Source organism: Phascolarctos cinereus, unplaced genomic scaffold, assembly GCF_003287225.1.
Source record: "Phascolarctos cinereus isolate Bilbo 61053 unplaced genomic scaffold, phaCin_HiC Scaffold_2;HRSCAF=192, whole genome shotgun sequence".
Lineage (NCBI taxonomy): Eukaryota > Metazoa > Chordata > Mammalia > Diprotodontia > Phascolarctidae > Phascolarctos > Phascolarctos cinereus.
In genome coordinates, this window is record NW_027555625.1 from 149,429,641 (window position 1) to 149,444,884 (window position 15,244).

General features: G+C 36.5%; 1 protein-coding gene across 1 annotated transcript in view; it reads right to left on the reverse strand.

Moving 5' to 3' along the window:
- Window positions 1–15,244, reverse strand: part of ANAPC1 (anaphase promoting complex subunit 1) — a 159,857-nt gene that overhangs the window by 63,787 nt on the left and 80,826 nt on the right. The window contains exons 27-30 of the mRNA XM_078149679.1: window positions 6,920–7,038; window positions 4,610–4,881; window positions 4,175–4,409; window positions 878–969 (exon numbers count right to left, since the gene is read on the reverse strand). Of these exons, the coding sequence (XP_078005805.1) occupies window positions 878–969; window positions 4,175–4,409; window positions 4,610–4,881; window positions 6,920–7,038 (718 nt within the window). The remainder of the gene's footprint in view (window positions 1–877; window positions 970–4,174; window positions 4,410–4,609; window positions 4,882–6,919; window positions 7,039–15,244) is intronic.

A 15,244-nucleotide genomic window follows, 5' to 3' on the forward strand; every position in this document is an offset into this window, starting at 1 on the left:
TATGTCTGACTCTCTGTGACCCTGTGGACCACAGCACACCAATACTGTCCATGCTACAGGGTTTTCTTGGCAAAGATACTGGAATGGTTTGCCATTTCCTTCTCCAGTGAATTATGGCAAACAGGGGCAGGTAGGTGGAGCAGTGGATAGAGCACCAGCCCTGAAGTCAGGAGGACCTGAGTTCAAATCCGGCCTCAGACCAAACACTTGACATGTACTAGCTGTGTGACTTTGGGCAAGTCACTTAACCCTGATTGCCTCATTAAAAAAAAAAAAATTATGGCAAACAGAGGTTAAGTGACTTGCCTAGAGTCATACAGCTATGTCTGAAGCTGTATTTGAACTCAGGACTTCCTGACTCCAAGCCCAGCAGTCTATGCACTGGGCCACCTAGCTGCCTCTACATATATATTTACATATATACACATGTAAAAATATATATGTATGTACTTATAAATCTGACAGGCAAAGAGAAGGCTACTGTGTAACTATAGCAATAAACACCAGATATTTTAGCTATTTCAGGTTCTCTGCCACCACTGTGATAAGTGAAAACACCAACTTTGAAGTCTAACTATTCATACATTTTAATACCTAGTTTGGGTATTCTGCCTTAGATGCCTTTTACTGTTTTCTTGTTCTACATATAAACACTAAATTTCAATAAAGAAAAGAATCTTTAAGTCAGATACATACTCCAAGATACCTTCCCACTAAGACCTGGTACTTCTTTAAAATCCACAAATGAAGCGAGAATTAAGAATTAAGCTGCTAGAGTAAGACAGAGTAAGCTTCAAAGAAAGATTCAATAAGACCAAAGTTTTCACACAAATTTAAGGGCTACATGTTAAAAAGTGAGAAAGAATAAAGCGCTTACCCCCAAACAAACCATGCCCAGTGCCAAACCAGCTGCTAAAGAATAAGATTCCCTGTCAGTGCAATATTCCATTTCTGGACCTGGGGGACGCCCTTTAAAAAAAAAACAAATTTTAAACATCTCTTCTAACATCTTAACATTGTAAAATAATTTTAAGGCATTAAATTTCTAATAATTAACAGAAGAGTTAATATTGCTGATGATTAATGTATGACTAGTCAAAATTACTTCACAATAAGTGAAAAATGATGCTCACCATGGCCAAATTATTAGTGTATGAAAACTGTAAATGATCATAATTTACAAATTTTGGCCACTTACAAACTCTTCCCCATGGAACTGTGGAGTTTGAGGGGGTAGAAAAGTTAATAAAAAAATTCAGTTATGAAAGATACATTAGTTTTAAAGTTATCTTCAGTGTTTTTGTCTTCCCTATATTTTGTTTGTTTAAACTAAGATTTAAAATAATATATATTTAAAGCTATTTTTACTATCACAGAGCAATATATCTCAAGCATTGTACCTGGTAACATAGAACAGAGATACTACTTGAAGGAAAAGATTATTTACAGCTGAAGGAAAAATAACATACCAATCTATTTTGGTGAAAATGTTGATTATGAAAAAAAAGAAGCATTTTCAATTTCTCAAGAAAAAATGCTGTTACCTAGATTTCTCTGTCCAGTAGAAATGCCACACAAATTCTTTTAAATTTTAAAATCAAGAAAACACAAACCAAAGTAAACTGATGAACATAGAATTTCAAAAGCATCAATCAATATTAGCAAATATTAAGCGCCCACCACACGTAGGCACTGTGGATACAAGCATAAAGTATGAAATAACTCCTACTTGTAATGAGCTTACATGCAAGTGAATATAAAAATATACAACATAAATATGAGGTCAATAAATACAAATGTTTACAAACTAGTTAAACAGAAGGTAGTTTGGAAGGGAGGCATTAGCAGTTAATAGAATGGGGAATCAGGAAAGGCTTCATGAAGAAAGATGGTACCTATGTTTCATCTTTTTCTTTTTTTTAAAGGCAATTGGGGTTAAATGACTTACCCAGGGTCACACAGCTAGTAAGTGTAAGTGTTTGGTCTGAGGCCAGATTTGAACTCAGGTCCTCCTGACTTCAGGGCCGGTGCTCTATCCACCGTGCCACTTAGCTGCTCCCCTACGTAGTATCTTAAAGGATGAGAGGGCCTCTATCAGGTAAAGGGAAGGAGGCAGTGCTGCTGCAATAATTTAGGCAAGAAGTGATCAGGGTCTAAACTAAGGCGGCAGCTATATGTATGGAGAGAAGTAGGATAAGAGAAATGTTGTGAACGGATAAAGGGCAAAATTTGGCTACTGATTTAGATATGCAGGATGAGAAAAAGGGATGAGACCAAGGTTGTGAGCCTGAGTGACTAGAAGGATGTTGGTACTGTCCATAGCAATGGGAAAATTCAAAGGAGGGGAGGGGTCTGGAGCAAAAGCTAATGAGTTCAGTTTTAGATATATTCAGTTTAAAATGCTTCTAAGATATCTAGTTTGAAATGTCCAACTGGAAGCTGGTGGTCCAAAACTGATTTAGGGAAGAGACTGAGGCTGGATATATAGATCCATCAGTCATCTGCATGGAAATGATAGTTAAAACCATGGCATCCAATGAGAAAGTATAGAGCAGGGATTCCTAAAACTTGTGTCCTTGAATTAAAAAAAAAAATTTGGCTATTTTTCAATATAGTTGATTTCCTTCATAACTCTATATAGCTATTTTATTCACTGAAAATTGTTATTTAAAAAAAGGTCCACTGGGAAGTGACAGGAAATTTTCTTTAAAAGCAGAGATAAAATATTTTTTAAAGAAAAAAAGGGCCATTATTCAGTGTTCATAATTTAGTATGTCACAAACTTCAGCTAAAATAATTCCTAGTAAAAAATGATAAAATCAGAACTTAAGAATATAAAGCTTAAAGCAAATCTGAAGTCACGTTTTTAGTTATTATTGCCTTTTGGTCAGATATATTCTGGTAAAAAGAATAAGCCATCAGTTAATCAAGAAACATTTACCAAGCACCTATTATGTGCCAGGCACTGGGCTAAACACTGGGGATACAAAGAAAGGCAAATGATAGTCCCAGCCCTCAAATAATAGGGGAGACAACATGCAAACAATCATGTACAAAATACAACAAATTGGAAATAATCAACAGAGATTGGAAGGCACTAGACTTAAGAGGAATCCAGTAGGACTTCCTCGAGAAGGTGGTATTTCAGTTAGGACTTAAAGTCAGTGAATCTAGGAAGCAGAGATGAGGAAGGAGAATATTCTTTGCATGCAGGGCAGCCAGTAAAAACTCCTGGAGTAAGAAGATGGATTATCTTGCTCAAGAAATAGCAAGGAGGCCAGAGTCAGTGGATCAAAAAGAATACAGTGGGGGAAAAGGGAAAGAAAGAAGGGCCAAGGTGTAAAGTATAAGAAGACTAGAAAGCTACTATGTACTTTTAATAAAATTATACATTTTAGCTGCCATTATTTCAAAGTGATTTTGAAAAGTACAACAATGGATTGCTTGGATGATACCACATTTACCTCCTTATAATATCCATCTTAAGATGGATACCACAGGTTAACACTTGTAAACAAATTAGGTTGTATATTCTTATACACGGGAGAAAGGAGAAAGGAACTATGATTTCATTAGTATTGTGCTCTCCTGGTGAGGAAATTCATTTTTTCAATATAGGTAAGCAACTGCTCTATAATTTAGAATCTTAGAGAGTTGACTAGGGAACTGAGGGGTTAATCGACTTGCTATAAGTCACATATTCAGTTATTTGTCAGAGACAGGAGTTGAACCCAAATCTTCCTGACTCCAAGAACAAGTTTCTGTCCGGTACATCACTTTCCTTCTGTGTTATAGTACAAGATTATAGTTATAGTTTATACACACACACACACACACACACACACACAGAGTCATATTATATATAGTTTTATATATATATATGTATATATATATATGTTATAGTCACAAGACTCTGCTACTTTAGCAACAGTAATACACTTTGAGAGCAGGGGCTGTCTTTTACCTTTTTTTGCATCCTCAGCACTTAAGACAGTGACTGGTATATACTAAGTGCTTACTAAATGTTTGTTGACTACTTTTGGTGTAAGAAAAAAGTTCTAGAACTGTTTCATTCTCAACTAAACCTCTTACTTATCTTAATTTTTCTAATCTTACCATTATTTTAATTTTGATTTTGAAGAAATATGCTAATAAAGACCAGATAAGATCTTACCAATTTCAGCCAGCAGAACTTCTGCAGTATGCCTGTGAGCTGTCCCTTGATAGACAAGGCCTATGCCTATTACTGCAGCCACTTGAACATTGTGAGGGACATCGAGTTCAGTTGAAGTTGGAGGTAAGAGAGCAGGGATGTGGATACTGAGAAGCCGAGTAATTGACATATCCATTGTGCCTAGTTTAGCAGCTGACACACCAAGTAGCAGTCCAATGCTTGTCATCTCATGGCCCTAAAACAGTGAATTGATTAAGAATAAAAAAAGAACTTATGAGAGAGAAAATACATCTTTAATTCTTAAATACTGCATTCACAATAAACTCTAGGAGTCAAACAATACAGCAGTCTTAAAGATAATCCAGTTTTGCACACTCTATGCCAGAAAATACAAGTGGATGCTAAAGCTTCTCTCTTTCAAATTCAGATACTCACCTTGGTCAAATAGTCATGTATATTAAGCGTAGCTAGCTTTGTAAGATGCCCGTTTAAGCCTAAGGCCATAAGAAAGCCTGCATACTCATTGGCCAATTCTGCATTCTTTGGCTTGTTGTAGACAATCCAAGCTGAGTCAATCTGGGAAGCAGGTGCTATTTTTAACCCAGCAGCAACACCATTGTGAAAGCTAGCCCAACATGCCATGTTGGGAGGCACATCAATATTTCCACTGTTAAGGTCCACAGTTGTGTTCCTAGGAGGAGCCCGTCCTATCCAGCAAAATAAAATTTAACATTAAAAATGGAAAATAAAAAATACTCAACAGAAGCTATATAGCTAAATTTAGCTCCATAATGCACAGACTTCTTAATGTCCTATATTACTGACTCTTTAATACTTAAATTCATGTTAAGGTTCTGTAAGCCTTCAAAAATAAAAATCAATAAAAATTAATTAACTTGTCTTTAAAATCAGGGGCAAAGAGAGAGTTAAACTAAAAAGGCTCCCTTTTGTTGAAACACATGGAATATTCTATGATTGGTGACAAGTTCTTACATGTGAATCTTGTCATGAATACTCTATCATTCAGAAATTTGACCTTTAAAATAGCCTACCAAACATCAAGACATTTCACCAGTAGAGTTAAGATCTATGTCAGAGCCAAGAAGATAGTTTACAATATTATACGTGATTAATGAAATCAGTGAAATTCCACACGTGTTATCATGAATCTTCACTGCAGACAGGAAATACAATATCAGGTATAGGTATTAAAGGAGAAACAGCATTTTGAATGAGGAAAAGATCTCTGCAAAACAACTACGTATGGAAAAACTTTTTAGCTTAATTATAGCACAGTGGTGTATCTGTGTCTATGTCTGGATTACTCTAAGTACTTTAAATTACCTTTAGACACTAGCAGAAAAGAGTGTGCATTAGGTTTTTTGAGATTAGGTCATTCATTGAATCTTAAGAGTCATTATTATGCTTAATGCTGTACAGTCCTTCACTGATGCCTCACCATGGTAAGCTGTAATCACAGGCTCTCAAATGCTATGATAGTGAAGCACAAACTCTACTCAACCTTTTAAGCTAAAGAGGTTTTCAAAAATGGGACTAGTGGTGATCTGTTTGTCTGTCATCAGAGGACCAATGTTGAATTTCCCTTTTTTTTTCCTTTTAGGCTCTATTCCATGCTTCTACTACTAACAGTCTAATATCCTTTAAGAGCATGAATAAGTATTCAGGCTAAAGTAAAGAAAATTAACATCACACTGTGTAAAGCACCACATAAAAGTGATAAAGTCTGAAGTAGGCTTGAAAGCAAATTTTATAATTAAGTTCAAAAATAACATTTAAGAAAACTGTCACTGTATGGGCAGTAAAAAGGCAGTAAAATGAGTTAAACTGGTATTTAATAACTACTTATCAAATATTATATCGATCTAATCAAACAATAAAGTACAGTGCTGGGTCTCAATTTTCCTAATTAAGGCTGAGAAAGTATACTACTGTACAATTACACAAGTTAAGCCTCTAGAAATAAATAATATAAATATTTTATTGAAGATAATAATGAAAGCATTTTTCTTAAAATATAACCATTTTGGTACTGGGTTTTAAATTGTTCCTAAAAAATGTTTTTACCCTACTGTCTGAACTCTGTAGACAAGTCATTCATCATTACTCGTCATTACCATGAAACAATATAATACTATCATAAAGTAAAAAGGATGCTTTTGAAATGTGAGCCATTTCAGAAATTCTTTGTTTTGTAATGGGTCTTTTGTATTTAAATTAACAATATTAAATAATACACAAATGAGAGATGGACTTGTATTCTCTACCTGATGTTTTTTCATCACTTTATTTAATAAATGCTAAAGTTGTTTCACACAAAACATAATGTGTGTCATAAAGGAAAAAAATGAAAATGTGTTTCTTTTGTTTTCAATCCAATTTATTCCAAAAGAACTCTTTGGGACATGTTTGTTTATAATTTTTTATCACTTCTATGAGGCCTACAACTTAAATGACAATTACAGAATATCAGAGTTGCAAGGGACTTCAATAGCAATTTTGACTAGTCAAACTATACCTGAATAAGCATTTTTCACACACTACAACACATAAATGGTCATCTCCCCTTGTTTGGTGAACTCTAGTTCAAGGGAAAGAATTACTTCCCATTTTGACTTTGAAATAGCTCTAATCATTAATAAGTTTTCCCTTACATTAAGATTATTTTTATGTCTTTGCAACTTCCACCCACTGCTCCTATTTCTGCCTTCTGCACCAACAACATACCAGTTAGATTCAGTTTAGGAACAGGCAACGGTTCTGTTGGAACTGGATGGTATGAAAACAAAGTAAACATTCCTCGCCCCAAGGGAAGTGCCATAGTTCGCTGACACAACTGGAGCAACCTATGATGAAAATAAAAAGTAATGGTAGGTATGAAAAGTTAAAAAGCAAAAAACAATACTATAAATCCCACATGAATGGGCTATTTTATGTAACTCAACCAGATGTTAGCTCACAACGTGAAAGGAATATTTTCCTGAGTTTATAAGACAATCAGACGTCCTACCAAAATATCCTTACTGCCATTCATATACTCTGTAGTAGAGAATAACCCATTTTTCTTCTGCCCACATCTACTGAGTGAAAAGCATCTAGCCTATAAGCCAAATTAACCTCCAGTATTCACAGAGAGATATATTCTAAGAGTCTTAAAGATATATTGTTTTTCCTTAATTCTCACATACTATAAGGGTTCAAACAAATAGACCCAGTTAAATTCAACAAATTACACAAAGGGTACTGAGAATACAAATATATAGCACACAAGTAGCTGGCAATGTAATCAGGGGGAATAACATACACATAAACAACTTCAAGACTAAGGAAGAGTAAAGGTAAAATGTAATGAAAAATCTCAAGAATGGTGGTATGAGTTTCTAGGCGCACACATTGAGCACCCTAAATACTGGAAAGTTTTATTTCCTCATTTTGAGCTTTTGATGAAGTTTTATTTCAGCTACTAAAGTAAAGGAAAAGTGCTTTGGTAGTTCTCAGTTTATGAATATTCCTTACTTACAAAGGGCCATCTTATCAATAAACTTACTCCTCCTCCTCCTCCTCCTGAAAATCCTCCTTTTATACTACTGTTAAGGACACCCAGAAATTCTGTCCCTGCTGCTGAGGACTCCTAGGCCCGCTTGCCTTCTCTTCTGGACTGGAACTCAGGAAAAAACACTGCTCTGATTTGGCACAGGAGAGAAGGAAAGAGAATGGCCACCTTTATTGCTACCACTATATTAGAGGAAAACATATTCTGTGAGTTCTCACACAGCAACTGAGTTATGAAGGATAGTTATGTGCCCTTAGCATTGTTCAGCTACATAACAGATAAAATGAGCTTTCATGAGCTATCCTAGGACTTTACCATTTTAATCATTGTTTCTATGGCAAGATGTATTACAAGTAACTGATTTAGAAATAATCTTTTAAAATAAAACTTGTTTATAAATTAGACACACTGCTTAAATAAGTATCTCAGGATCCTGAAACCTGTTCTTCAAATAAAAATGAGATTCTGTTTTTCCAAAAATAAAATATCTTTAAAATCATATATCTCTTTATGCTACATCTGTTCTTTCAATCCATTCAGAGGGATTGTATACTGAAACTGTCATGGGATGGCATCAAAATACTGCCCAATCTGAATGTGCCATTAAGGTCAGGTGATATATACTGGGGACAGGGTCAGAAACCTTACAAGTTTTTAAATTTTTAGAGATTCAATAAGCCTCAGAAATCATGTAAATCTAAGATTTTCATTGTATGAAAAAAAAGACTCAGAAAGGTCCCTCACAGGCTGGAACACGGCCTAGGATAGCTTTTTCACTAACATTGTGTATCAGAAACAGCCTAGTTGGAATGATGGCAGAAGTATATTAAGAGGGGAGAAATAATTAGAACAAAATTGGAAAAGGAGAAAAGATCAACTAACAAACAGTTACTGAATACCTACTATATAGCACATACTGTAGCTGTACAAGAATTAGATGTAATTTTATGAAAGTTAAAACACCCTGAAATTGTGAAAAATTCTTTACAGTCACATTAGATGCAGCTCAGCATTTCCTATGTTAAAGGACATCTGCTGTAAGAGTTCATACTGGAGTGTCGGAGCATTTGTCAATAGAGCATCCCTCACTTCTTGTACTTATTCGTCCCCCTCAAGTTGCCACTCTTTCTTAACTTCTCCTCTTCACAAATACTGAGAGTTCTGTCTTGAAAAATATCCTTTCCTTTTAGAAAACTTGTTATGTTGGAAAAAAAAGATTATCATGGAATGGGTAAAAGCTATGCAGACAAGCTTTGGGAAAGCCAGTGTGTTTGAACTGGGCCAGTTAGTCAATCAATATTTATTAAATATCAACTATGTGCCAGGCACTATGCTAAGTACAGGGTATACAAAGAAAGGCACCCTAGGAATGTTAAGATGGAATACAGTAAAAATATCTGAGAACTGCTTTTTGTTATAGATGGCTTTTTATTTTATATTGCATTAATTTCTTCATTTATCCACTTATACTTTATTAACCATACCTTGCAACAAATACTTAAAAAAAAATTCCACAAAACTAACATATCAACCATGTCTGAAAGACTATACCCCTCCTCCTGGTTATGTGCAAATGTGTTGTTTAGTAAAGAAATTGTGAAATTCAATAAGAGTTTCAAATGTGGGCTTTTCTTCTGAAACCATAGATTGACACCAATTAGCATTTTGTTCTCCTGTTCAAACATTATGGAAAGTTTTCTTATATTATTTCCTAAAGGAAGATGTTCATGGTTTTTTATTTACCACTCTCAGTGCCTTCAGAATCTTTTGGGAGACCTCTAATCTTCACATTTATTTTGTAAAGGTCAATGCTTCTGGCTTACACATAATTCTTTTTTTTTTTAATTACTGTCTCTGACTCTTTTTTCTGACAAATTTTCTACCACTTCTGTATTTCTATGTTCTAAATCTGTCACACACACTTTAAGAGCTATACTTTGGAGAGATTCTCTGTGTGCTGGAAATTTCCTATTTGCAGCCTGTCTTTAGTTCTGCAGTAAGAACTCTGAATTCTGACCTAATTTTCAATCAACAAGCATTATAAAGAATCTGCTACATGTCAGACATTGTGCTAGCCATTTCTGCTACAAATACAACAAAAAAGAAAAAAAAAAGAAATGATTCTTACTCTCAAAGACCTTATTCAAATAAGGAAAACAGCAAGCATATATATTGATAAGCACATATGGGATAAATATAGAGGATACATACAAAAGAGATAAATACAAGGTAATTTGAGAAAGAGAGCACAAGGTTTCATAGAGATGGTGAAGTCTGAGTTACATCTTGAAGAGAAGGATTATGTAAGACAGAGGAAAAGAGGGAGTGAACAGTGCAAAGGCATGGAGAAGCAAAATGAAGGATAGATAAAGAATACAGGGAAGTCCAGTCTGGCTAGACTGCAGAGTGTGGGAAGGACAGTAATGCCCAATAAGGCTGTACAGCAAGGCTGGAAGAGAATATGAAGGTCTTTAAAAGACAAACAGAGGAATTTATATTTTAGCCTCAAGGCAAGAGGGAACCACTGCAGTTAAGTATGGGAGTCAAATCTGCACTTACGGAAAATCATTTTGGTAGCAATGTGTAAGATGGACTGCAATGTGGAGAAACTTAAAGCAAGGAAACCAATTAGAAGTTTGTTACAACAATCTAGGAGAGAGGCAATAAGGACCTGAAATATGGTGGTGGCTACGAGAGTACAGAGAAGAGGCTAGATGCAAAGAGAAGTTATGGAGGTAGAAATGGCAAGATTTGGGAAATGAAGGGATATATGGAATGAAAGAGTAACGCGTCCTAGATAATGCCATCATGATAAACCTGGAAGACTTGAAGACTGGTGGTGTCTTGGATAGAAACAAGGAAGTTTAGACAATGGGAAGATTTGGCAGGGAAGAACCAGTAAGTTCCATTTTGGAGGTGATAAGCTTCAGATATCTCCAGAACATCTAGCTAAAATGTCCCACAGGAAACTGTTAATGTGGTGCTGAGGCTCAGGAGAAGGTATTAGACCTAGTTAGGCAGAGCAGTGAATCATTTGCATAAAGATGGTATTTAAATTCATGGGATCTGCAAAAGTCTAAGGGAGACTTTTAAAGGCTTTGTTTCTTCTTTTAAAAGTTTTATGTCAGTTTTGAACAATTCTAGAGGTTTTTTGGGTTTTTTTTCCCTATAGCTCTATGATCTCTACAGGGTCCAAAGAACTCTTTGATTAGACATTGTTGCTTCATTTTCCTTTATGCTAAACTTGCTGAGATTGTTATGGTCTTTATTATATCTTTACTCATTTTACTTTCAGTTTTTACACATTTCCTTGTTAGTTTATCTTCTTAGGAGCTATATTTATACTGGGCATCTCATCAAAGAGTCTTCCTGACTCTTTCTTCTATTTGTAATAGCTTTACTACTCATTCTTGGCACATACCCCTTAAACAGCTGCAGAGACCCCTACAACTTGGCCTTAGAATATCAACCTCCTTATGTTGTAGAGTGTAGCAGCCTGGCTGGTTCCTTGTCCAGAATAAACAGTGTGGGGAGAAGATTGACCACAGCTGGATTTCTAGTTCTCTTTCTTCAGGCACAGAAGCCCTAACTGCTTGACCTCAAGTGACAATGCACTCTTGCTTCCTTTTTCCTCCAGTTCTAAAATATTTTTTTCATGTGGCTGAACAGGATCATTGTCTTCTGTCCTTGTGATATGTCCAGTGGGGTTCACACTAGATGATAACTACAAAGAACGGCAGGAATTCCCACAGCCTGATTTTATAGCATTTACAGCACCTGCACCAAATTCAATGTAGGATTTGCCTAGGGAGTTGCCTAGGGATGGAGATGCTGACAGAAGTTTTAAGTATCTTTCATTGTCTAAGTTTTTGTGAGGCTTTTCTTTGTGTGGTATTTCCTTTAGTTACTCTATAGCTGCACATATGTACTTTGTTGAGATTTTTAGGACGGAGAGGTTTGTAGAAAACAACCACTTTGCCATCTTGCTGATGATGTGATCTTGTAATTCTATGTCAGTATATTGGGGAAAAAAATAATTTTGCTTGGGTTAACATTAGACCATCTGGTATAGCAAGTACTCAAATCTACACACAAGTGAGAACTGACCAACATATTTTACAGCATAAATAGATTACAAAGACCACACTATGTGTATATGTGTTTGTATTTACTTCTAAGTAATCAACAGGGAAATACGGAATTCAGCTTTTCAAAAGGGAACTCCAAAACTTCCGCTTCCGGGAGCCAAGATGGAGGAATAAAAATGTAGTCGCTCTCACTCTCCCCTATCAACCTCTGAAAACCCACAAAATATCACCCCAGAAAAAAACCCTGGAACAACTGAACTAGAAGAACCATGGGGAGGAGCAGTACAGCAGCCCAGCAAACAGGTCTCCCAGTGCCTCAGTGGAAATAAGGGAAGCAGCACTACAAAGGGCCCCAGGCAGATAAGCACCCTGCAGCATTCATCTGAAAGGAGCTGAAGAAAGCAACCTACAGTCTTCCTGAAGTTCCAGCCTTGCTGATTCCAACCTAACACCAGGTAAGCTGTCAGAACCCTACAGCCCTGGAGATCCTGAAGCCCAGATGGTAGAGCAGGTAAACACCAACACCTGGACCTCCAAGTGCCTCAGTGAGGGTGGGGGAACCACTGGAAACCAGCTCAGAAAACCACCAGGTGACCTGGCACTCTACCACAAAGGAATCTCCCAGTGCATTGGCAGAAACGAGGGAGGCAGCACTGCAAAGGGCCCCAGGCAGATAAACACCCTGTAGCACCCATCCTAAAAGGAGCTGAAGAAAGCTAAAGGAAAGGAAAAGCAGGCAACCTAGCATTGCCTGAAAGTTCCAGCCTTGCTGATTCCAGCCCAACATGAGGTAAGCTTCCAGAACCCTACAGCCTCCAACTGCCAACATAAGAGACCCTAGCACACAAAGCCAGTGTCCAAGCAAGACCTAGCCTCCCAACACAAGAAGCTTGGGTCAGTACCCTCTGTTTCCCAGCAGGAGAGCTCAATCCCTTTAAAGGCCAGGGAATAAAGAAACACAATGAGTAAAAAGAAACATACCATAGATTCATATTATGAGAAGAGTGAAGATCAAGACAGAAATTCTGAAGAGGACAACATTGTCAACAAACCCACATCTGCAACATCAAAAGGGAATATGAACTGGTCTGAAGCCCAAAAAACCTTCTTAGAAGAGCTCAAGAAGGATTTTAAAAGTCAAATGAGAGAGGTAGAAGAATCCTTAAAAAATACCATTGGCCAATTGGAAAAAAAGTACCCTCAAGAAAACAAGTCCCTAAAAAACACAGTTGGCAAACTGGAAAAAAAAGTACAACAAAGAAAATAAATCCCTTAAAAATACAATTGGCCGATTGAAGAAGGAAGTACAAAAATTAACAGAAGAAAACAATCTGTTAAAAACTAGAATTGGACAAATGGAAATTGATGACTCTATGAGAGAGCAAGAATCAGTCAAACAGAAACAAAAAAATGAAAACATAGATGAAAACGTAAAATACCTCATCGGTAAAACACCGATCTGGAAAATCGATCCAGGAGAGATAATTTAAAAATCACTGGCCTACCTGAAAGTCATGATGAAACAATAGTCTGGACAGTACCTTTCAGGAAATCATAAAGAAAAACTGCCCTGAAGTCCTAGAACCAGAAGGGAAAATAACCATAGAAAGAATACACCCATCACCACCTGAAAGAGATCCCAAATTGACAACTACCAAGGAATACAGTAGCAAAATTCCAAAATTACCAGATGAAAGAGAAGGTGCTGCAAGTAGTCAGAAAGAAAGAATTTAAATACCATGGAACCACAGTCAGGATTACACAGGACCTTCCAGCTTCTACATTAAAAGACCGCAGGGCATAGAAAATGATATTCCATGAGGCAAAGGAGCTTGGATTGCAGCCAAGGATCAACTACCCTGCAAAAATGAGCATGATTTTTCAAGGGAGGAGATGGATATTCAACGAAATAGAGGACTTCCAAACCTTCCTCATAAAAAGACCAGTGCTCAATAAAAGATTTCATCTTCAAGTACAAGATTCAAGAAACACATAAAAAGGTAAAGGTGACAGAAAGATACAATATGTTGTTAATGAGGGCGGACTGTTTACATCCCTACAAGGGAAGATGACACTTGCAACTCTTGAGAACTGTATTGTTATTACACCATGTTAAAGGAGTATACATAAAGAGAGTGGATATTAGTTGACTTTGATGTAATGATAAAAAAAATCTGATCAAGTGGGTTAAATGGATCCAAATAAGTGGATTAATATGATGTTAGAAAATGTACTGTGAAAGGAACAGGCAGATAAGGATAAATTACATTTCAGGAAAAGATACAAAATTCTATTACAGCAGAGGGAAAGAAGGGAGGGAGGTGAACACTGTTTGAACCTTACTCTCATCAGATTTGGCTCAAGAAAGGAATAACATAATCAGTTGGCTACAGAAATCTAACTTGCCCTATAGGCAGTAGTAGGGAAAAGCTGAAAGAAAAGGAAGGGGGGAGAGAAGGGAGGGAAGAAGCAGTAAGGGTAAATGGGAAGAAAAGGGAAAGGGATAATAGAAGGGAGGAGGGGCTGAAGGAGGCAGTGGTCAAAAGCAAAACACTAGTGGGGGGAGGGAAAGGAGAAAAGAGAAAGAAAAGCATAAACAGGGGGAAAAGGATGGAGAAAAAGACACAGATAGTAATCATAACTGTGAATGTGAATGGGATGAACTCTGCCATAAAACAGAAACGGATGCAGAATGGATTAAAAAACATAATCCTACAATATGTTGTTTCCAGGAAACACATTTGAAAAAGAGTGACACACACAGGGTAAAGGTAAAAGGCTAGAGCAGAACATATTATGCTTCAGCTGAAGAAAAAAAAGCAGGGGTAGCAATCCTGATCTCAGACAAAGCAAATGCAAAAATAGATCTCATCAAGAGAGATAAGGAAGGAAACTACATCCTGCTAATAAGGCACCATAGACAATGAAGTAGTATCTTTACTAAACATATATGCACCAAAAAGTATAGCATCCAGATTCTTAAAGGAGAAGTTCAGGGAGTTAACAGGAAGAAATAGACAGCAAAACTATACTAGTGGGGGACCTGAACCTCCCCCTCTTGGCACTAGATAAGTCTAACCACAAAATAAACAAGAAAGGAGTTAAGGAGGTGAATAAAACATTAGAAAACTTAAGTATGATAGACCTCTGTAGAAAGCTGAATGGGGACAGAAGGGAATATACTTTTTTCTCAGCAGTACATGGCACATACACAAAAATTGACCACGTACTAGGGCACAAAAACCTCACAATTCAATGCAGAAAAGCAGAAATATTAAATGCATCCTTTCCAGATCATGACGCAATAAAAAATTATATGTAATAAAGGGCCATGGAAAGATAGACTAAAAAATAATTGGAAACTAAATCATTTAATCCTAAAAAATGATTGGGTCAAACAACAAATCATAG